Source organism: Coenobita brevimanus, chromosome 80, assembly GCF_032717465.1.
Source record: "Coenobita brevimanus isolate Jiangsu-jjx chromosome 80, ASM3271746v2, whole genome shotgun sequence".
Taxonomy (NCBI): domain Eukaryota; kingdom Metazoa; phylum Arthropoda; class Malacostraca; order Decapoda; family Coenobitidae; genus Coenobita; species Coenobita brevimanus.
This window is the reverse complement of record NC_137033.1, coordinates 23,711,400-23,735,011: the sequence shown is the minus strand read 5'-3', so window position 1 is coordinate 23,735,011 and position 23,612 is coordinate 23,711,400. Positions and strand designations below refer to the sequence as shown.

General features: G+C 42.1%; 1 protein-coding gene across 2 annotated transcripts in view; it reads left to right on the top strand.

The window, feature by feature from the left end:
- Positions 1-23,612, top strand: part of LOC145409372 (uncharacterized) — a 145,401-nt gene that overhangs the window by 106,436 nt on the left and 15,353 nt on the right. Inside the window, exon 4 of one of the 2 annotated variants that reach the window (XM_080279844.1) lies at positions 11,818-11,925. The exons of the other annotated variant lie outside the window; for it this stretch is intronic. Coding sequence (XP_080135970.1) covers positions 11,818-11,925 — 108 coding nt within the window. The remainder of the gene's footprint in view (positions 1-11,817; positions 11,926-23,612) is intronic. 2 annotated transcript variants of the gene reach the window in all.

Sequence of the window (23,612 nt, the reverse complement as noted above, 5' to 3'; positions counted from 1 at the left end):
CTGACAGTGAACAGTTGCACTCTCATGAATCATTAATATCTTTGTGTGGGCTTATGATTCAAATTAATGTTTGTAATGTGTAGAGGAATTAGTTTTTTCTCAAATAATTGAGAAGAAATGAAGGCAAACTACTTATTATTTTCATAGTAATACGGAAAAAATATTTATCCAGCTAGACTAGCATCAAATGAACTCCAAGATCCTCATTTATTTTGCATTAGTAGTCTTTTATTGTACTGAAAGAGGTGGAGTTACATTACTCACTATTGGCTGGAACGAAATACTTTGTAATTGCCCTCTTCAAGTCGATTACTAGCCAATATAAGTAAAAAATCGGTACGACGCTCGTAACATCCCAAATATCCAAGTGGCGCATGCGCATTGAAGGTACAGTCCCAGGGACAAGATAGACTCTGCTTTTGTTTCTAATATTGCGGCACCCAAGATTTTGTAATATTCACATTTGAGGACATCAAGATAATTTCAGAAAGGCTGTCTTAGATAAATATTTTTACAGATCAGCTTCTAACTAACTGCTCTATGCTGCAAGATATTACCAAATTCTTCTGTTACTGTGCTTTCATTTCACCAAAGATTTTGCGTGCATGTGGGACAAGGGGGATGTTGTTGATAGTGAGGTGTGAGTTATGACTGTGTTCTACCATAAAAGAGGCCATTCTGAGTCTTTTTGTAGTACACCAGTCATGAAGTGTGTGTGGGAGTGTTGTCATCTGGGTAGGAAGCAGTGTGTACTTTGTGAGTGAAAGTGAAAAGCACACATTTTTCTATATATACTTATTATAGAGAATATATTCTATTCTGGATTGATTAGCCACTTTGAGAAATATATACATACTGTATATGATACTATATTATCCAAATTGCTTATTTTGTAATTTCATCATTCATAATCTGGGGAAATTGATGGCCACCCCTATTAATGCACAGGGGAACACAACAGTACGATCCTGACATCTCAGATTCTCAGCGTGCGTCCTCTCGACTTCAGTCCAGCCTTCCGACCTCTCTCAGAGCAGGCAAAAAATGACTGTTGACCGTTCCTGGATTTGGGACGGTTTGTCGAAATCGTTGACTGAAGGCGAATTTATGCATTAATAAATTTAAGTTAGTAAATCGTCTCAGCGGAGGAAAATATGACTTTCCTCATTGAAACCATATATTAAGAGATACAAATCTACTCATTTCTAAAGAATTAACACAGAAAACATTAAATTATAAGGGATGAATGAGCTGACTAGTTGCTAGACTTGCCAGATTAGAATATTTTTACCTTTTTGTATGACTCATACAAATGAATAAGCTCTTGTTGTGTGTATTCATTGGAGAGTGTAAGTGGTTTTGTAAGTAGGAATGACATTAATCCTATCACAAGTGCACATAAACAAATGCAGCATATGATTCATGAGCATGCGTGTCCTACGACGTCTGTGGCAGGCTCGACCATGACGATTGTCAATTGTCTTCCACCCCATAAAGTACCCCAAGAAAGGGGAGGGGGATGTTAAGAAGGAAAGACAAGGGGAGGGAGAGGAAGGGAGGGAAAGACAGTGGGAAGAGCGGATTGAAAGAGGAGATTTCGGGTGACAGGGAGCGGCGGAGAGAGGGAGAGAAAAAGGAGCATGCAGTTATTACTGGGGAAAGAAAGCAGTGAAGAAAATGGGTTCAGTACAGGTAAAGAAATACGGAGAGAGTAATGGAGAAAAAAAGGTAACACATGACAAATGAAAAAAGTAAGACAAAGTTGTGACAGGAAGGGAGAAAGAAGAGTGAGGTAAGGAGGGAGTGACTGAGGGGGAGACAGACGAAGGAAAGGCGAGAGGGAGGAAGGTAGGGACTGAGCAGATACCTATAAAGAAAGAGGAAGGAGGGAAAAGGAAACTGGGGATGAGACAAAGGATCCAGAGAGAGAGATAGGGGGAGAGGGGCAGTACACAGACAGGCACAGACAGATAGGTCGACAAATGTTCAGAAAGTGTGCGTTTGTGAGTACGTAATTCACCGGGTCGGTCAGGATCACCTGATGGTCGTGATCGTCAGCTTTTTTACCCTCCCGGAAGGGAGCTGAGAGCTCATATAGTCCGATCTAAGGGCAAGGCTGTGACCTTCACACACGCACACACCCGTCCCCTTGCTCAAGGGGGACAGTAACCACCCACTTCGTCAGTGAAACTTTTCGCAACCTGAGCGAGGCGCGAACTCCCGTCTACCAGATGGCAAGCGAGAACGCTACCACTGAGCCAGCGAGCGGTGTGTGTGTGTGTGTGTGCGTGTGTGTGTGCTCGCGCGTGCTTCCATCCCTGTGTCACTTCTATAACATTGTTTCAATTTTTCACCGGCGTGTTTTCCTCTTCTCTGCTTCAGTTTCTCCTCTCACTTTTCTTATCAGCATTTCTCCTGATTGTTCTTACCATTCCAAGTCTCTCTCTTTCTCTCTCTCTCTCTCTCTTTCTCTCTCTAGGAATAGAGAGATTGTTCTCACAGTCTATGTCTCAATACGGCCACTTCCTAAGTTGCTGTGGAATTTTGGTCGCTTGAAAAAGACATACGTCGACTTTAAAAGAGTTCAGGAGACTAAGGTGTTAGGTTCGCCTGAGGACTGTGGGACCTTTTTAGTAGAAACTCATAGACTACGAGGTCAGTTCATTAAAGTGTTTAAAATCTGAATGGGTTTCACAACCATTACATAGAAAGTTACTTACTATTAACACGGACTCGGTACACAACTATGGCTGGAAGCCGTAAATGAGAAAATTTGCCAACAGAATTACGTGAAAACTTTTTCACGTGCATGATCTGCTCCACATGGAACTGACTCAACATGGACGTTGTTAACAGTAGAGAAGTTTAAGGGATTCATCAGCAGGATCTTACACTAAAATAAATGTGAACTGGATATGCATTCCCAGGCAAACAAGAAATATCTCCACGGTATTGGCTGCATAGTCATGATCCTAACTTTTCCTTGTAACTCCTCTCTCTCACTCTGTAAGTGTGTGTGTGTGTGTGTGTGTGTGTGTGTAAAAGAGGTGTCTACTATCGCAATATTCAATCACAGCAGATTTTCTCTCTCTCTCTCTCTCTCTCTCTCTCTCACACACACACACACACACACACACACACACACACACACACACACACACACACAGTGTGGTAAACCTTCCCCCCCCCTGTGGCGGGGGTGGACACAATCTGGCCGCACTATGGGGTGGTACTACTACTCTGCGGCCAGGTTGTTAGGAAGAATACTGCCACCGTATTCCCTGCGTGTCGTAAAAGGCGACTAAAAGGGGCGGGGTGAAGGGACTAGGGACACCCTCCTCCGTTTTTTAGTTCCTAAAAAGAGACATGCCAGAGAAAGGGATGGGGGATGGAGTTATCCCCGTACCCTGAAAATTGGGTCTATGAATGTGCGTGGATGTAGTACGATTGAGGCTTAAATGGAGGAGATTGGAAGAATGTTTGTGAGAAGAAAGTTGGATGTGTTAGCTTTGAGTGATACGAAGATGAAAGGGAAGGGTGAGTCTATGTTTGGAAATGTGAATGGTAGATTGTCAGGTGCTGATAGAGGAAGGGCAAGAAAAGGTGTGGCCTTGTTAGTGAGTCCGGAAGTACAGCAGTGTGTGATTGAATGGAAGGAGGTGTCATCCAGACTGATGTGGGTGAAAGCGAAATTTGAATGTGAGTTGTGAGTGTTTATGAGTGCATATGGGCCTGGTAGTGAAAAGGATGAAGAAGTCAGGGAGTCTTTCTGGAATGATGTTGATGAGTGTCTGCATTTTTGGGAGCAAATGTGAATGTGGTAATGATGGGAGATCTGAATGCTTGAGTGGGAAATGTAGCAGTTGAAGGTGTAGTTGGTATGCATGGTGTGCCTGGAAGAAATGAAAATGGGGAACGAATGATAGGGATGTGTGTTGAGCGAGAGATGGTGATTGGAAATACCCTGTTCGAGAAGCAAGATATTTACAAGTATACATGGGTGAGACAGGAGGGTGGAATGGTTGTGGATACTATGTGGTTGTGTCTAGGAATGTAATAGGAAGATTGTTGGATGTGAGAGTTCTGAGAGGGAAGGGTGGAGGTATGTCTACCTGGTGGAGGGAAAGTTAACAGTAGGTAAGAGATGGGTGAGAGCTAGGAGGGTTAGGTGTGCCAGGGAGGTTTTGAAAGTGAGCTGGATAAAAGAGAGAAAATGATAGAGTATCAGGAGAAATTGAAAGATGAGTGGAACGCAGTGAAAGATCAGGAAAATGGCAGTGTGGAGGAGGAATGGCAGTTGTTTAAGACTGCTGTGGTGGGGCATGCAGAAGAGGTGTGTGGTGTGAGATGTGTGGGTGGTGGTGTAAGAAAAGGAAGTGAATGGTGGTGCGAGGAAGTACGTATGGCTGTAGCTGAGAAGAGACTTGCATATGAAGTGTGGCTGCAGGGGAAGGATAAGGAGTCATATGAGAGGTATAAGGAAAAGAGGAATAGGGCGAGAAGGGCTGTGCATGATGCTGAAGTGGCAGCAGATGAAAGGTGGGGTAGGCGGCTTACAGAGAATTTTCAACAGAATAAGAAAATGTTCCGGAAGGAGGTGAAAAGGGTGCGAAAGGGAGAGTCTGGGAGGGAAGAGCGAGTAAAAGCAGAGGCTGGAAGGATGTTGAGATGGATGCAGTAAGGAAGAGATGGGCAGAGTATTTTGAAAGATCGTTAAATGTAGAGGAGGAAAGGGTGGCTGAGATTGTGGCGGATGGAAGGGTGCAAGGAATGTGTTGGGAGAGTTGAATGATTCTTTGATCATGAAGGAGGAAGTGGAGAAGGCAGTAAAGGAGATGAAAACAGGGAAAGATGCACATATTGTTGGGTGTGCTATGGAATGCCTGAAGGGTGGTGGAGTGACTATTGTTGACTGGTTAGTAAGATTGTTGAATGTGTGCTTTGTGAAAGGTATGTGTGCTAATTCACTGGGCAAGTGCCTGTGTGGTCCTGTTGTATAAAGGCAAGGGTGATAAATATGAATGTACTAGCTTTAGGGGTATAAGTCTGTTGAGTGTTGTAGGTAAGGTGTATGGTAGAGTGTTAATTATGAGAGTTAGACAGGGTACAGAGGGAGTGATTGGTGATGAGCAGTGTGGCTTTAGGAGAGGGAGGGGATGCTTGGATCAGGTGTTCGCTGTGAGACAAGTGTGTGAAAAGTATTTAGTGAAAGGCACGGATATGTTTTGGGCATTCATGGATTTAGAGAAAGCTTATGATAGACTTGATAGGGAGGCTTTGTGGACTCTTTTAAGATTGTATGGACTTGATGGTAGGTTACTAAAAGGGGTGAAAAGTTTTTATGTAAATAGTAGAGCGTGTCTAAGAGTGGGAAATGCTGTGAGTGATTGGTTTCCCATGAGAGTGTGGCTGCGACAGGGATGTGTGATGTTGCCTTGGTTGTTTAATATTTATATGGATTGTGTTGTAAGGGAGGTGAGTGCAAGAGTGTTAGGTGGAGGTCTGAGTTTGGTGAATGTTGATGGTGGAGAGTGGAATCTGACGCAGCTGCTGTTTGCAGATGATACAGCACTGGTGGCTGATTCAGAGAAGAGATTGAGACAGTTGGTAGAGAAGTTTGGAAGGGTGTGTGAAAGGAGGAAATTGAAAGTAAATGAGAATAAGAGTAAAGTGACGTGTACGAGGCTGATAGATGGTAGGGGGATGAATATAGTTTAGAATGGTGAGTTGCTTGAGGAGGTAGAGTGTTTTAAATATTTAGGGTCACATGTTGCTGTGGATAGAAGAATAGATGCAGAAATGAAGTTTAGAATGAATGAAGTAGGTAAGGTGCTTAGAGGAATGAAAAAAGTGTTTAGATGTCGTTCGCTTAGAATGGATGTAAAGAGAAGGCTGTATGAGGGTGTTGTGGTACCGACTGCATTACATGGGGCTGAAACATGGAATATGGGTGTAGCAGAGAGGAAAAGTTTGAATGTAATGGAGATGAGGTGTCTGAGAAGTATGTGTGGAGTGACGCGTATGGATCGAGTGCGATATGATGAGGCGCGAAAGAGAACTGGAGTTGTTCGGGAGATGGCTGGTAGAGTTGAGCAGAGGGTGTTGCGATGGTTTGGGCATATGGAGAGAATGGATAATGAGCGATTGGTGAAAAAGATAACTAGATCTGATGTGAGAGGTGTAAGGCTGAGAGGGAGACCACGAATAGGATGGATGGACAGTGTGAAGAGAGCGCTGCATGCGAGAGGGATGTCTGTTGAGCAAGGAAGAGTGGCTGTGGTGACAGAAATAAATGGAGAGAAATTGTGAACGAATAAATGGTGATGCAGCCCTGAGGGGATATTCTCCCACATTTGGTCTGATCAGCTAGTCAGGTCAGGTGCGGATAAGGTGATGGGTCTATTATGATGTGGCAGGGGTAAACCAGCTCTGCTGTCGGGCCCTGCTGCTGATGTCACTGATTGCACTGCGCAGTTGACCCTTGTAGGGTGTGATGCTGTGAGGATCTGTCCCTTCTCCCCTTTGGGGCTAAGATGTGAATGAATGTGTTTGAATGGATGAGTAAATTGCGAGTGTGTCGTCCTGTCTCGGCTACCTCCCTTTCCTTGGGGGAAGCAACCTAGGTATATAGATAGAGATTTCTTTATTAGTTGTTCGGACCACGTAATGGGGTACTTCTGAAAAAGCCTAGTATTCCGGTAGCTGTCACAACCATTGGGACAGAGTCCCCGCGCTCTTTAAAAAGCATATTTTTCTTAGTTAAATTTCTACATTGTTGTGTGAAACTGTGAAATATAGTAATGTCATATACCGTAATATAAATAATACAAATAGAACACGTATATATAACGTAGCGTGAATTGTTTATATTTATCATAAACGGAAAATAAAATATCATTGATGGAATATGATGGTCCTATATTATTTAATTCTGCTACATTTAGTGCAAGTTAGGTTCTTAATGCATAGTTTGATCAGACTGTAAATTACGACTAGTAGGTATCTTGACTCATTCAGTCTCTATGTGGGCAGCATTTTAATGCTGAGTAAATACTGGGACTCAACATTTTGCTCACTCACTTCACGCATGCGCACAAGACAGTACAGTGTTTAGATTTTTTCACACGAGATTTGTTTTCAAAACAAACGCACTAGGGCTAATGCTTAAAATAATACAATTTAGTTTAGGCTACTTGTGGTCTGGTTAGGTTAGATAAAGTAAGGTACTGTAATTGCTTTGGAGGGTCTGAGGGGGCAACACCACGGCCTTCTCAAACCGTGGCAACACGGGTCTTGTGGTGTGCATGGGTGAAGGGAGTGAGCAAAATGTTGAGTCCCAGTATTTACTCAACATTTAATTTCTGCCCACAAAGAGACTGAATGATTCAAGACACCCACTAGGCGCAATTTACAGTCTGAACAAACTGTGTATTAAGAACCTAACTTGCACTAAATGTAGCAGAAATGAAATAATATAGGACCACTGAAATGGCGCATTGCCATCGTATTCCATCAATGATATTTTAATATCCGTTTTATGTATATAAACAATTCACGCTACGTTATATAAATATATATATATATATATATATATATATATATATATATATATATATATAACGTAGCGTGAACATAAAACGGATATTAAAATATCATTGATGGAATACGATGGCAACGCCATTTATATATATATATATATATATATATATATATATATATATATATATCTATATATTTATACTCGTGTGTTCTATTTGTATTATTTATATTACAGTATGACATTACTATGGTTCACTGTTTCACGCAAGTGTAGATATTTATCAAAGAAAAATATACTTATTAAACAGCATGGGGAATGTGTTTGTCCCAATGGTGGTGACATCTACCGCAATACTAGCTTTGAATGCACCTCATTAGAGAGGTGCTTGAAGTTAAGAAACCCCTAGCTGGCTGTGAGCGAGAGCATGGACGGTACCTGGTGGGGTTATGGGGTAGGAGAGAAAACGGGGGGTTGGGTGGGAGTGTGGGACTATGAGGAAGGGAGGAGGAGGGGGTAGCTCTCCATCGAGCAGTGTTACAAACACGGAAAAGGAAACGAACTTATTCCGACGTCTGTACCTCTTACCTTTTTGAGGAGAGACTATAAGAGATCCAGGAACTTTCTGTTTCAGCTTTTGCAGACTAATGCACAGTATGTGTGAGGACTTGTTTGATATTACCGATGTCCTCAGATGACCTCCGACTGGTGACCTCAAATGACCTCGGAGGTACACCTCGCATAGCCTATGCCTGAATTGGAGGTCATGTGAGTCTCCATGCCAAAAATTGGTCTGCTTTGTCCAATCTTTCGAGCGTGTGTTACCGGTGACCTCAAATGACTTCCTACTGGTGACCTCAAATGACCTCGGAGGTCAACCTCACATAGCCTATGTCCGAACTGGAGGTCATGTGAATCTCCATGCCAAAAATTTGGCTGCAGAGATATCTGGTGTTGCCCAGGCCAAAAAGGCGAACACTCTACTAGTGACCTCAAATGACCCAGATCTGAATTTTGACCCCCCTATAATCATCCTTGGGTCACCCTGAATCAGAATGGATATGGGTCTGGGGTCTGTGGGGTGTGATTGAAGGACAAGCATACAAACACACAAACAACATGACTCTTTTATATATATATATATATATATATATATATATATATATATATATATAATGTAATCAGCACATCAACAATGGACCCATGGCACCGTAACTTCCATAAAAGACAAATAAGGATGGAGATGACACCCGCCAGCATTTTCTTTCAATATATTTCTCCGAATTTTCGGACACTTCACGTGGCCATCATCAGGGTACATATGCGGGATCCTACCAAAGAGCAATGTACATTGCTTTTGTGTATTAATTTTATATGTGCATTTTTGCTGTAGTTTCCTTTTCTTGTCTTTGTTTATACTATATGAAGACTATAGATTTGATAAGTTTGGTTTATGTTAGTTTACAATTTTTTTTTCATGTTCTTCATTTAAAAAAAAAAACATATATACAGTATATAGAAAATGAATGACTTTAGATCCATATATGTTGTACAACGAGTATTGCTCTTTGGTAGGATCCCGCATATGTACCCTGATGATGGCCACGTGAAGTGTCCGAAAATTCGGAGAAATATATTGAAAGAAAATGCTGGCGGGTGTCATCTCCATCCTTATATATATATATATATATATATATATATATATATATATATATATATATATATATATAATATATATAATATATATATATATATATATAATATATATATATATATATATATATATATATATATATAGTATATATATATATATATATATATATGTATATATATATATATATATATATAGTATGTATATATATATATATGTATATATATATATATATATATATATATATAGTATGTATATATATATATATATATATATATATATATATATATATATATATTATACATATATATATATATATATATATATATATATATATATATATATATATATATATATATATATATGGAGAGAGTGGAATGAAGTACTTGTTGGAGATATGTAAGAAGGCATGGATGAGTGAAACTGTGCCAGCAGAGTGGAAAAAGGCTGTGATTGTACCCCTGTACAAAAATAAAGGTGAGCAAAGTGAGTGCAAGAATTATCCTGCCATAAGTTTATTGAGTGTGGTACGGAAGGTATATGGAAGAATTATTATAGATAAAGTAAGAGAGATATCAGAATTCCTAGTGAGTGATGAACAGGGTGGCTTTAGGAATGGGAGAGGATGTGTGGATCAAATATTTGCAGTGAGACTTAGCAGAGAAGGCTTGTGAGAAGGACCATACGGTGTTTATGGCATTCATGGATTTGGAAAAAGCGTACGACAAAGTGGACAGAGATGGATTGTGGAATTTTCGCATGTAGGTGTAGATGATAAGCTGCTAGGTGCCGTCAAGAGTTTTTATAATGGTAGTGAAGCATGTGTAAGGGTAAATGGGCATCACAGTTAATGGTTCACGATCGGTATGGGTGTGCGACAAGGTTGTGTGATGTCCCCATGGTTGTATGAGAGAAGTAAAAACACGAGTAATGGAGAGAGTGATGGCGTTGGTAGTGAATGGTGATCGATGGAATATCTCAGATTTGTTGTATGCTGATTGTGCAGTACTGCATGCAAATACCGGACAAGAACTTGGTAGGCTAGTGCAGAGCTTTGCTGATGTCTGTGAGCGTCGTACACTGAAAGTAAACGTAGTAAAGAGTAAAGTGATGGTTACTGAGAGAAGGTGACTCCTAGTGTGATGTTACAGTGAATGAAGAGAGACTGGAATTGGTGAGAGAATTCAAATAGCTGGGTACAGTGATAGAAAAGAGAGGAAAATGTGCAAAAGAAGTGGAAAGTAGAGGGACACAAGGAAGAAAAGTAACTGGTGCAATGAAGGCCTTGATAAGAAACAGAGGCTTGAGTGTTGCAGCTGCACGAGGCTTACATGAAGGAGTGTTAGTGCCAACTTATTATGGATGTGAGACTATGGTGTGGCAATGTGAAAAGTCAAGAGTAAGAACAGTGGAGGGGGGACTGCTGAGGAATGTATGTGGAGTATAGAGGGTGGATAGGATACGAAATAATGTGATTCGTGAAAGATGTGAAGTAAGAAAGTCGTTGGACACCAGAATCGAAGAGTGTGTGCTGAGATGGTATGGTCATGTGGACAGAATGGATAACAACTGAGTGGTGAAAAAGGTATATCTGAGCGAATTTGAAGGAGGGAGGAGGCGAGGTAGGCCAAGAAGAAGGTGGAGAGATATGGTGGATGAGTGTGTGAGGAAGAGAGGTTTGGAAGTTGGTGAGGCTATGGAATTGACAGGAGATCGAGCTGGTTGGATGAGTGTCGTGAGAAGTGCATGATCAGGGAGCTGGCACCCTTTTTTAACGTGACAGCGTTCGGATTGACTCTATCGGATACGTTTGTGTGAAGCTATAGAACGTGGTGAATGTTTTTGGCGTATCTGATTGATCCAGGATTCCAGGGGCTTGAATGATGAGTGAATAGAAGCGTAGCCCATTGGATTGGTTAAATCTGGGCTGTCTTGACATTGTTACTCCTCACCCTGCCTTAGGGTGGGAAAGGAGGTCCGGATGATGATGATGATGATGATGATGATGATTTTGATTTTGTTTCATCTGATTCATGTCCAGAAAGAATAAATATCCCTATTCCAAATTTCATCCCATGTGAACATGAAAACTTGTGTTTAGAGTCTTTTGATGGATGCCACTTGTTTGATTTATGTGAAACAGCGAAGTAATAAGAAGTATTTATCGAAGTGTAACAGAAAGAACCCCTTATTTCGGTGACGTATATATTTATTTAAGTCACATTACCAAGGGGCGCTTATATTAAAAGATTTTAACTATAGTATTATTAGCATTAACTCTGGCCGTATCAAACCCAGTCAGTTCAAAAAGTCTTCCTTAATGTGACTAAAATCGGAGGTAGCAATAATAAAGCAAAACATTACGTCATCGATTGTAAGTGGTTTGTTTTAGTCGGTTTGTTTTCACCTGACAGAGCTGGGTCACTCCCATAGCTTGAATACTAAGTCATTACTGCATGAACTTTGATGAGCCTTAGTTATGAAGTAGGAATGAGTCTCCTTGATTGTCAGATTGACCTCTAGTCCGACTGCACATGACTATCAGCTGAGCTAAAAATGGTTAGGGATCTTTGTCAAGTTTAAACAAACGTGATAAGGACTCCCAAGTTAAAAATTATCCATCCTCCAGCTAACCGAAGAGGATGAGGAGCGGCGTCGACGACGGCGGGAGAGGAACAAGATTGCTGCCACCAAATGCAGGAATAAGAAGAAGGAAAAAACCATTGGCCTCATGAATGTGAGTTTGTCTACAGATTTATAGTATTATTCATAAGGTTGTATTCTGAGTGGAACCTGAGGCATTGCGACACTTTTTTTTTTTTTCATAGCGAGGTATTACGCATATTTCATCTTAATGTTCTCTAATATGTTTTTATATATTTATAGTGCAGAAATAGCTTTCATTAACAACATAAAAGAGAATATTGAGATGTAATCACCAGGGAGATGGTTGTACCAAACCTCCCATGCCACCTACAGTACAATACAGCCCTTGGTCCATTGTTGTTGTTTTTACTCAACTCCAGTGGAGCACAGTTAAGCAACTCCTTCTGTAGGACCGTCTTACAGATACAGCACAGTACTGTACATACACCGTGCAGGGATCGGATCAGGCGCCTCATCTGGGTGGGATCAGGGTCCTTTCCACGGCAGGGTGTAGGGAAACATAAGGTGTAGCATCTGAGTGGATGCTGCAGCTGTTCCACCTAGGGTGCACAGCGCCATCACGTGTAGGCTTCATTCAGTGTAAGATGCTAGTGAAAGTGATGGACCTCTACATATCTTTCAGTCACTGATTACATACCACATAATTTACGTGGTTACCATAAGCCAGTCTCGACATTTGTGCTTCATGTCATGCTTTGGTGTAACCGACAGTGTAACAGGATTCCAAAGACAGACCCCTTAGTGGCTACTATAGTCGCGGCGCACGACTCTGAGGTTGTCATTATCGTACCCTGGCAACCTCCCATTCAAAAGTGCGTCCGATTTCGTATCATATACACGAATCATATTATTATGCACAAATATATTATACACGAGTATTATTGTACACGAACATATCATACACGAATCACGTGCGTCTCATATCATACACGAAATCGGACGCACTTTTGAATGGTAGGTTGCCTAGGCGCGATAATAACCTCAAGAGTTGCGCGCCGCGACTATAGTGAAATACGGCTGGCAGCATGAGTTTCTTTAATGCCTTCAGCTCTTGTCACGTTACTGGAGTAGTATGAAGTTATGGAAAGATGCAGCCACTTACTGTAGATTTATGAAGCATCAGCTTAAAACTGATATTTTGAATGGCGTAAGTTTATAAGAAGACAAAGTAATTTTTGCCCACACAAAGATCGAGAAAGCTATCGGGGTGATGTGGATATGCTGGAAAGTATTACAAGTACTTGTGGAACAAATGGAGAGTGAGAGAATGACTAGGAGAGTGTATGTGAGGGGGAAGGGAAGAGGGAAAGATGAAGTGGAGGGATGGGGTGGAGAGGCACATGAGTGAGTGTGGTGTGATATGAAGAAGGGTTGCTTGATGGAAGAAGACGGTGACTTAGATGCGATTTGTTCGTGGTCAGCCCTTCAAGGATTATTTGAGGTTTATCTGTCTATCTATGGAGGAATTATTTGAGGTCTGGCTGTTATATTGAACAAGTGCTACCTCAGCTGCGCAACTTTGTTTTGCTAGCATATATGTCAGCAAGTATAACTGTCAGTTGACGTAACTGTGAGCTAGTATAACTGTCAACTGTCATAACTCAGCCAGCTTAATTATCAGTCAGTATAACCGTCATCCAGCATAATTAACAGTTCGTAAAACTGTCAGCCAGCATAATTATCAGTCAGTAGAATTGTCAGCCAGCATACCTGTCTGCCAGCATAATTCAGTCAGCATAACTGTTGGCCAGCATAATTATTAGTCAGTAGAACTGTCAGCCAGCATAACTGTCAGCCAACATAATTATCAGTCAGCATAACTGTCAGCCAGCATAATTATCAGTCAGCGTAAGTCAGCATAATTATCAGTCAACAGAACAGTCAGCCAGCATAATTATGAGTCTGCATAACTCAGCCAGCGTAATTGTGAACATAACTCTGCATAACTATCAGTCTTCATAATTGTCAGCCAACATAGTTATCAGTCCGCATAACTCAGGATAATTATCAGTCAGCGTAAATGTCAGCCAGAATACTTTTAAGTAAGCATTACAGCCACCATAATTATCTATCAGCATAACTCAGCCAGCATAATTATCAGTCAGCAAAACTTAATCACAATAATTATTAGTCAGTATAACTGTCAGCCAGCATAATTTTGAGCATAACTGCCAGTCAGCATAACTATCGGTCAGCATAAATGTCAGGCAGAATAATTATCAGTCAGTATAACTGTCAGCCAGCATAATTATTAGTCAGCATAATTGTCAGGATACTTATCAGTCAGAATAATTGTCAGCCAGCATAATTATAATTATCAGTCAGTATAACTCAGCCAGCATAATTATCAGTCAGTAAAACTGTCAGTCAGAATAATTATCAGTCAGTATAAATGTCAGGCAGAATAATTATGTCAGTATTACTGCTAGCCAGCATAATTATCAGTTTGCATAATTCAGCCAGCATGTCAGTTAGCATAATTATCGGCCAGCATATGTCAATGAGCATAGTTATTAGCCAGCATAACTCAATCAGCATAACTATCAGTCAGTAGAACTGTCAGCCAGCATAATTATCAGTCAGCATAACTGTCAGGCAACATAATTATCAGTCAGTAGAACTCAGCCAGCGTGACTGTCAGGCAGCATCATTATCAGTCAGCTCAACTGTCATACAGCCTAAATGTCAGTCAGCATAATCATCAGCCGGCATAACTGTCAGCCAGCATAATTATCAGCATAACTGTTAGCCAGCATAAATGTCAGCCAGCATAATAATCAGAGAGCATGTCAGCCAGCATAATTAGGCTATCAGCCAGCATCAGCCAGCATTACTGTTAGCCAGCATAATTATCAGTCAGTAGAACTCATTATCAGCCAGCATAATTATCAGTCAGCATAACTGTCAGCCAGCTCAATCATCATTCAACACAAGTCAGCCAGCGTGAATGTCAGCCAGCATAATTATCAGCCAGCACAATTCAGCTGGCCTAACCTCAGCCAGCATAATTCAGTTGACATAACTGTCAGCCAGCCCAACTGTCTGCCGGCATAATTGCCGAACCTTGCTAGCGGCAGAGGTCGACCCAGTAACTCACTAGTCCGAGTCACTCGTTGTACCGAGGACAAAACCACCAAACTGGAGCCACCACGGTGACTCCACCAATTTTTCCACGTCTAACTGAATACTAGGCGATGTTTCTCAGGGATACGAGTCATATTCACAAAATTTCTTAACTTGAAAATTTATACGAGTATTTTCGCAAGATTCTTTATGAATACAAACTCAGATTCGTAAAATGCCCTCTGTAGGGTCGTCTTAGGCCCTTTTTGTTCATTTTCAGGCCAAGAGCCCCCCAAGTGTCCGGCAGTAAACAGGTTGGCTGTGCTAGTTAGCTAGCGTAACTGTCTGCCAGGATAAATGTCAGCTAGCCTCATTGTCAGCCAGCTTATCTTTCAGCTGGCATAACCATCATTCAGCGTAACTATCAGTCATCATAACTGTCCGTCAACTAGCAAAATTATCACCCTGCATATGATCCAGAAAACCCATAAAAATGGACTTTATTTCCTGCCTGGCTTAATTAAAAAAATATTTATTTGGTGACCATATCAGATTCAGGCCTTTCACAACCATTAAGGTTTTAGAAGGTCTGTTTCCATTCAGGCAATTTCATTCTCTGTTACATCCATTGAGTCATCGTGCCACGGGAGGTTCATTTAAATTACTTCATATCTAATTAAGTCAAATCAGGTTAATTTAAAATCATTTGTATCAGTTCAGGTCCATTCAGGTCTATTTTTATTTACTAGGTCCTGTAAGGTCCACCCCAGCAACATGGGTTAATTCATGCTCTTTCCATTCAGTCCAGTCCAGTGAAATCAGGTCAGGTTCATGTATAGTGATTAAAACTAAACTGACCACGTAAGGTCCTGTCAGGTCCAGTTAAGTTAATCCATGGCAGCGTATGACCATTAAGGGTCTGCTAGGCATGTTCAAATCAAATCATACCCGGTATTCATGCAGGTACACCAGTGCCATTTTGGTTCCAGTCAGGCCTCTCACATCTGTTTTGCGCTGGCGTGGTACCTTCAGCTCAGTTTTGAGGTCATTATAATAAGTTTAAGTTCATTCAAGCCTTTCACAGTAATTCAAGCTCGGTAAGGCCAGTTCACTGCCAATCAGGTTACATGAGATCCATTTAGGTAACTACAGATCTGTTCAGGGAACTTCCAGTTCGGTCATAACCCCCAGATCCATTTTAATAACTCTAATGCCTGTCAGCCATGTTCAGAATCGAAGTAGTTCAGTTCAGGCCTTTTTTCAGTCAGTTTAGGTTATTTAACCCTTACAGTACAGTTGCTGTTCCTGTACTGACCAAAAAACCAAGGCCCATTCCTGTACAGCGGCTGGTGTAACGCCAAAACTGGAACCGATTTTTCGACTTTGGGCACATAGAAGCTGTGTGAAACTCTTGTTTAGCAGTCCCTGCCCCTCCTTATCACCCAGACATTCACTGACGTTCGAAGGGGTTACATGTATTACTGCTAATATTGTTGCATTGCTATACAGTATTTGTGTCATGGTATACTGTATTTGAGGGCAATGGAATACGAAATACGTGAGAAATACTATGATAAAAAAGAGATAGTTACTGCATCATGCCAACTTTGCTAACTGTAGTTAGTGTTGATCGTACCGTAATCGACAGGTTAACGCCTTTAAAAGGTAAGTAAGTACCTACAGTATACAGGATCAGTGTGTTGCATTATATCACTTCATAAGGCTAAAGATGGTGTTTGAAGGGATCGACTATGCCCCGTTTCTCATGGAAGAAAGCTTTAGTCCCTCCCCAATCTTTATAGGTTAAGTTCCCTTCGTCACTTCAGGAAAGTCAGGTCTCATTGCTTAGAAATCAGTGCAGTTCATGCCAGTGAAGGTGCATCCACCAAATCAGCCCCAGTGAAATGGACATTTTGGTTGATTACCTTATAACATTCAAATTCTTATATTTGCACCTTAAATTTTGACGATTGTGGGGAAAAGTTTTTAAACCTATCCCCTCTGGATTGTTAAACTGTTTGGGTTATACCACTGTCCCCATAATCTTAACCCCTAAATAAACAACAAAATTACCTTGAGCTCTGAAGCAGTTAGTTCATCAATATTCCGTAGGACTTCCCATGGCATCTACTGCACAAAAGGTGTCCCTCTTTTGTTCTGTATAGTTTATAAATTTCATTAGAATGACCTCTCTGCCTTGACGGTTTCAGTGAATACCGTCAGCCTTAAGGGTTGCCTGGAAGGTTTTGGCATTAAAGTGAATAATATCTCTTCCGCTCCATATTCTCTGCAACTTCCTGTTTACGGCCCTGCTGACTAATTAAATGTGCTGTAGCTAACTGGTGCACCATATGGTACATTTGTAGGCTCGAGGAGAGTTATGGCTACAGAGGACTTACACATTTTTTTTTCAATAGCCCCTATCACTGCCATACTATTCATGATGATTTCATTCATTTCCACATCCTCATAAATATCATTTCTCCCCCAGAAAGAGGATAGTGCTGTGGTGTTCCCAATCCAGTACGGTATTTAGCTCTTCATCATTTGAAAAGGAACTAGCTTTTCCACCTGCAGACCGGAATATTCGTACTTCTGTATCTAGCACCTCTACAGTACTGTGCACAGAGTTATGCTATGCCTCACGAAAGGATCCTTGAATCCACTTAAAGCCTCAGCACACATCTGTTGTCCGCACTTGGGACATCAAAATGTTAGAGTGTTACTTTCTGAGAGTATTCGTCTACCAAGCACCAAATGCTCAAATTAAATAACATGAGTCTCTAAGAATGAGTTAGGTATAACTATCACACTAATTCACCTATTATTATCTCCTTACACCTTTGCCATTTCCCCTTGATTTGGCCAAATCTTAAAGGATGCGTAGCTAGATATGTCAGAATGACAGATGATGACATATAGTGACCACCCATGCTAACAAGGCACCACCTCACCCTTCTTACCATTGGGTGGATGTACTTCCCATGGTGCTCCTTGGCATCTGTGCTTCACCCAAAGAAGACCTCAGCTACAGTCCAGCGCACTTTACCCATGGCAAACCACTCGGACTTCTTGGCGACCTCTCACTGGACACAAGCCCTCTTCTCAGTCACTATGACCTATTGTAGGCATTACAGCTCACAGTGACCTCCTTTAAAACCATTGCACCCTGTCACCTCTCAAACAACCAAATCGCCATACCACCAGCCCTCGCCAATGCTGACTACGTTTTTGTCAGATGGAACGCCCACCATGACCCTCTCCAATGTCCCTATGATGACCCATTCCAAGCCATCTCTTGTTCAGCGAAGTTCATAACGATCAGCCACAAAGGAAAACAGGACATTGTGAGCATCAACCACCTGAAGCCAGCAACCATGCCTCCAGGTGAGCCATCGAACGCAACACCACCACCCCAGCAGGAGCCTTCAACACCCAGAACACCACCATCACCACCACCTCCACCATCATGCTCGCTTGATATATTGGCTCCACCATCCAATGAACCACATAACGATACCCTTGGCGACACTCACACCTCTGTTCTTCCTCTGCAAGTTTCTTCCCCCAATCCTGCTGTGGATGCTACCGACGGATACACAACCCATTGTGGCCACACTGTATGCATCCCAGAGTGCTATGTTTCACACATTGGAGCGAGCTATCACAGTGCCTGGGAGGGAAGGGGAGTATTGTAGTGACCACCACCAGCATCCACTACAACCACTTCCCTTGACGGTCCCAGAGACAACATACGTGCACTCAGGGCAACAACAGCACAAGGGACCTCTGGTCGGTGTGCCCTTCTTGCCTGCAGGAGCAGAGCGGGTGACTCTGCAGCCACACCGAGGAAGTCAAACCAGGGTGAATGTCAACATTAGTTCACCAGCACCTGGTCCAAGCTAGCTCACCAACATCACCAGGTCCAGCTAGCTCACCAGCAGCACCAGCACGGGCTTCTCCAGCAGTATCTCACCAGCTCCACCGGGAGCCGTCATCACTACAGCAGCTGACAACCCTCTACTGTATACACCACACCTGCTGTAATCTTAGAATAAAATCAATAAACTGCTGTTAGGTACGATGAGTTTTCTTTCTCCCATCTCTGATTGTGTTTGCACCTTGGTCTCTGTATCACTGAAAGGAATAAGACAACCAGTGAACAGCGTACTTTAGGCGGGCTTGCTGCCTTGGTTGGATTACTTGGAGGTATCCAAGCATCCTGGTGCCGTCTGTGTGCAGTGTGTTGCTTGAGCGAGACTTAGGAACAACTGTAACTGAAAAATGGCGAATCTCCCTCCTTCAATGGATTCAGAGATGCCAAATATTATTTAATTATAATTATTTAAATACAATTACTTACTTCATGAAAGTTACAAGTAGGTCTAACTTAACGTGTTAATCTTTGTTAAAAAAAAAAAAAATAAAAAAAATAATTTTATTTACATTAAGATATAACACCTTCCGTTTTCCATGTCACCATACTAAGGATGCACAGTCAGGTACATGGAATGTTCTTATCATTATAAGTATTTATACACCTATTTACATTGTAATTGTCCATAAAAGGTTAAACACAGTACCATTTAATTTATTAATAATAAAGACTTTAACCAGAAAACTAGACCAAATACCTGGGTTATTAAATTGCTGAATCAGCACTAAACGTTCCCTGGAAAATTCCTCTGCCACAGCTATATTAAAAGGTGCGTATATACAGCTGCGCACACTATATCCCCCCAGGGGGAAAATAGTTTCCCCACCGTGTTCAGTATTTATTCTGTATTATGTCTTGTTAAAACTGACCAAAATTACATCAGCAACATACAAGTCAGTATTAAGTTGTAAGAGGAAAGAATAAACAGCTTACCAAGAAAGGCTAAGATGTCTCCTGAATCATTCCGAATGTTCCAGTAAATGGTGTGATATGAACAAAAAATTCTTCAAATTACTTTAATTCTATTTGTGCCTTCTGCTGAATATTTACCTGCATTTATATTCTTTCTCCCTTCAGACGAATTTAGCTTATATACAGAAATCAGTTTATGGACGGGTTAATAAAGGCTGTATAACCCATCCAGTTCAGAAAGTCTTTCCTAAGATGAATAAAATCTTCTTGTATCATGAAGGATAAAATATGAAAGTTGTCATGGAAGTGAAATGGTGAAGATAGAGGAAGGGATATGTTGACACTCAGACGTAATGAAAAGGCAGTGGTAATGGCTAAGTATCTATCCGACCAATCTCTGCCATCACTGGAAGTCGAGACTTTTGAATCAGTGTTGCCAAAATGATATCATGAAAATTGCTAAAGTGAGCTTTAAAATGTGCTAAGCTTTAAGTGAACTGTTCAGATTTTTGTGCTAAACTGGGCTTTAAAACACGCTAAATATAGAGCAAAATTAAAGATTTTTTCACAGTAAATTTGTATGAAATGTGCTAGATTTAGCACCGAAAGCGCCAAATTGGCAATATTGCTTTTGACAGGTAACGTGACACACCGTGTTGTGGACTTACTGTATTTAGAAGCAAAAACTCAAAGCTGAAGCCAGCCTAACCTAATCTGAACATATGTAATTCTTACCCTGCCGTACAAAACTGTACTTATGCTAACTTCATGTAATATAATGTCAGGCACCTTATCTTACTAGTTATGCTTGGTTAAGATTTATAGTCGTCCTTCCTTTGGAGTTCCAGTGAGATCTTCTCAATTGCACCAGACATTTCGATTGTCTTTAGAGTTCGACACAGGTCATTTGATTCCAAACTGCCCATGTACATCTTCTGGCTATCGTTTTTTTGCCTTCTGAAGTTTTATTTTGGATCGTGTCACCACTTTTCTTCTAAAGTTTTCGGTAGTGATGTTCCTTGGGGTTCTTTATGTTTACTCTCTCTCCCACTTGTTCGTCAGTGACTATATTTGCCATTACACTCTTTGGCTGGTAACTCCACCTTTCAATTTCTCTCATTCTTTCAGTGTCTAATGTAACAGTCACTACATGTCAGGAGATAAGGTTTTGACACAGCTGACTGTGTCTCTTGTGATTGGGGTAAAAATACACCTTTTCGTTTTTTAACCCGTCTGTGGTCGCCGGCATCAAATGAGTTTTTAACAGAACATGGCCACTGACGTCAGTGCAGCGCGACCTGTAGAAAAACTGTGAACAATTTTGGGAAGGGAACAAAGATCTGGGAGATGTTGACACAGACTACTCTAGCCTCTAAACCATAGGTCACTACATCTTGGGAATCAGTCGAGTGAATTTCATTCTTTTGCTCCCCTTGTGTTAGTGTAAGAATAAGAAGAGAAGAAAGTCAAGAAAAGAAAGAAAGTGCTGCACCCATTATCTTTCTCCTCTCTTTCCTAAACCACCCAGAGTAAAAAAAAGAACTGCATTCAGGAATTAACATTAGAAACATAAAAAAAAAAGAGAGAAAATATTTATTAAAATACCCGGGGCCCCAACATGACAGGTTGAAAGATCAGTCACAGTTCCGGCTAAAAAGGGTGCAGGAGAAAATGTGTGCAGCCACAACCGAGTCGTGGAGGTATGAGCGTCTGCCCAAGAAGGACTCCGGGAGCCAGCACATCCCACGGTCGGAAGTCCCTCTAGCCCAGAACCGCAACACCACCCATATTGCTGATCAATCCACCAGTACCAGGAGCAGGGAGGGCTCGTGAACTTAGTGCTTGCTAGAGGCGGCTTGGCCACGCAGAAGGAATTCCAGTGTTCCCGTGTGCTTGCCAGATGCAGCACCCCCGAGCTTGCTAGAGGTGGCTGGGCAGCACAGAAGGTGCTCCAGACCATGCACTCCCCAGAGTCCGGCAGGCTTCCCCAATGTGACACTGAAGCAGGACCCAGTCCCCTCCACACTCCCCCTACACACACATCCCCTCCCACAGGTAAAGAGTGCCCTCCTACCCCTGGAAAAGGAATCTTGGGCCTGATAACATAAGCTTGTTGTCCTGACTGTCTTGGGTTCCTTCTAACTTCAGTGCTAGACCCATTATGGGCACAAATCACACAACCTTATCGCCAGACTAAGAGGGAGAAAGAGCCAGACATTTGGCCTCAACTTCTCTAGATCCAGGGTTGTAACCTGTCTCCCCGTTAGCCATATCACCACTAATTCACCACACTACAGCACCCGTACAGACATAGAGTTAAGCCCTGGCCCTCCTCCTTGTCCGGAGATACCCCTGCGACGAGTGTGTCATATCCAGGACATCACCCTCCAGATTTCCCCCTCCCCAATTCCTCTTGGCCCCAGTTGGCCATTTTCTCCAGTTAGATTTCATGATCTCAGACATAAAGATGTACATAAAACCCAGTGTCGTAATAAATCTTTCGCTTTGCCATCTGGAGCTTCTGTGTTTAACTTGTACTCTTAAGGTCTATTGCATCTTGCTTTGGTGTTCCTGTTTAGAAGAACCCCACTGGAGTAGGAAAATTACAGTATAACATTGGTGGCTAGTGGTGATTCTAAATACGGAGGGAAGGCAAAGCGGAGTTTCTTTAGCTGAGGTACACAGTACACAGATGCCAACATCGCAGCACTGAGGGCCCACATTCCCATCCCCAAGAATGACCCCAAACTGTTTGATATCACTACCTATATGGAAATGGCCAAGCCAATGTTGGACTTGGTTTATGAGGAGGATGCGCAGAAGATTGCGGTATTACAGCCCCACTTAGGGAAGTCAGTTGCCCTGGTAGCCAGGAAATTTGATGTGCCCCTAACATGGGCAAAATTCAAACAGATAGTTATTGATTCCATCCAACCATCCCTCGGGGCAGTTGTCGCACTGTCATGACTTAACGGCGTAAAGTTCGAGGGAGACCTGGATGCTACCATAGCGGATATGCGGAAACTCATAATGTCCACATATGCCTAGCTTAGGGAGAAAACAATGTAACCAGCACATTTTTGCCCACCTGGTACATGTCCTACTCAGTGCTGTATGGGAACATTTCACCATGCATGACACCCAAGGATTTAATAGAGACATAGTAACAATCCAATGGCTGTTGGCAGCACATGTGGGGAGACAGAAGCCACTCGAGGCCGTGCTCCACGTCCCGACCCAGCCAAGTCTTAAGACCAACCACCCCTTCTATCCTCATATCTCTCCATTTCCACAGGATAAACCACAGCGGCAAGATACCATAATCTTGATCAACCCTTGGGAGTTCAAGGTGTGCAATGTGTCTCGTGCCCTACATGACATGCAGGAACAAATTAAGGCCCGACAGAACCAGCAGAATAAATAGGCCCCACCCCCACCACCCTGCACCATCCCACGTCGTGTAGCCAACAGTGGTGCCCATACAGAAAACTCACAGGTAGAACTCGAGGGCAAAATGGAGCCAACTGCTATCCTCGACGACGGGGAGATGCCCCTAGAAGAGATGAACACCTCTGAAGCTGGGCTAGATTTTTAAACCCTCCCCTCTCAGTTTTGGATCTGGCAGGGGCAACCAGCAGCCAGCTCAAAACACCAGTTTATGCAAAGATCAACCTCCAAGGGGGTCCTGTCCAGCTCCTGGTGGACACAGGTGCCATGTGTTCCTGCCTGTACACACAGTATTACCACAAAAATCAGGCAGCTTTCCAGCCCCTCCAACCCTCGTCCACTGACTTTATCGGGGCAGGGGACTAACCATTGACTTTGAGGGGCAAAACCTACCTTCT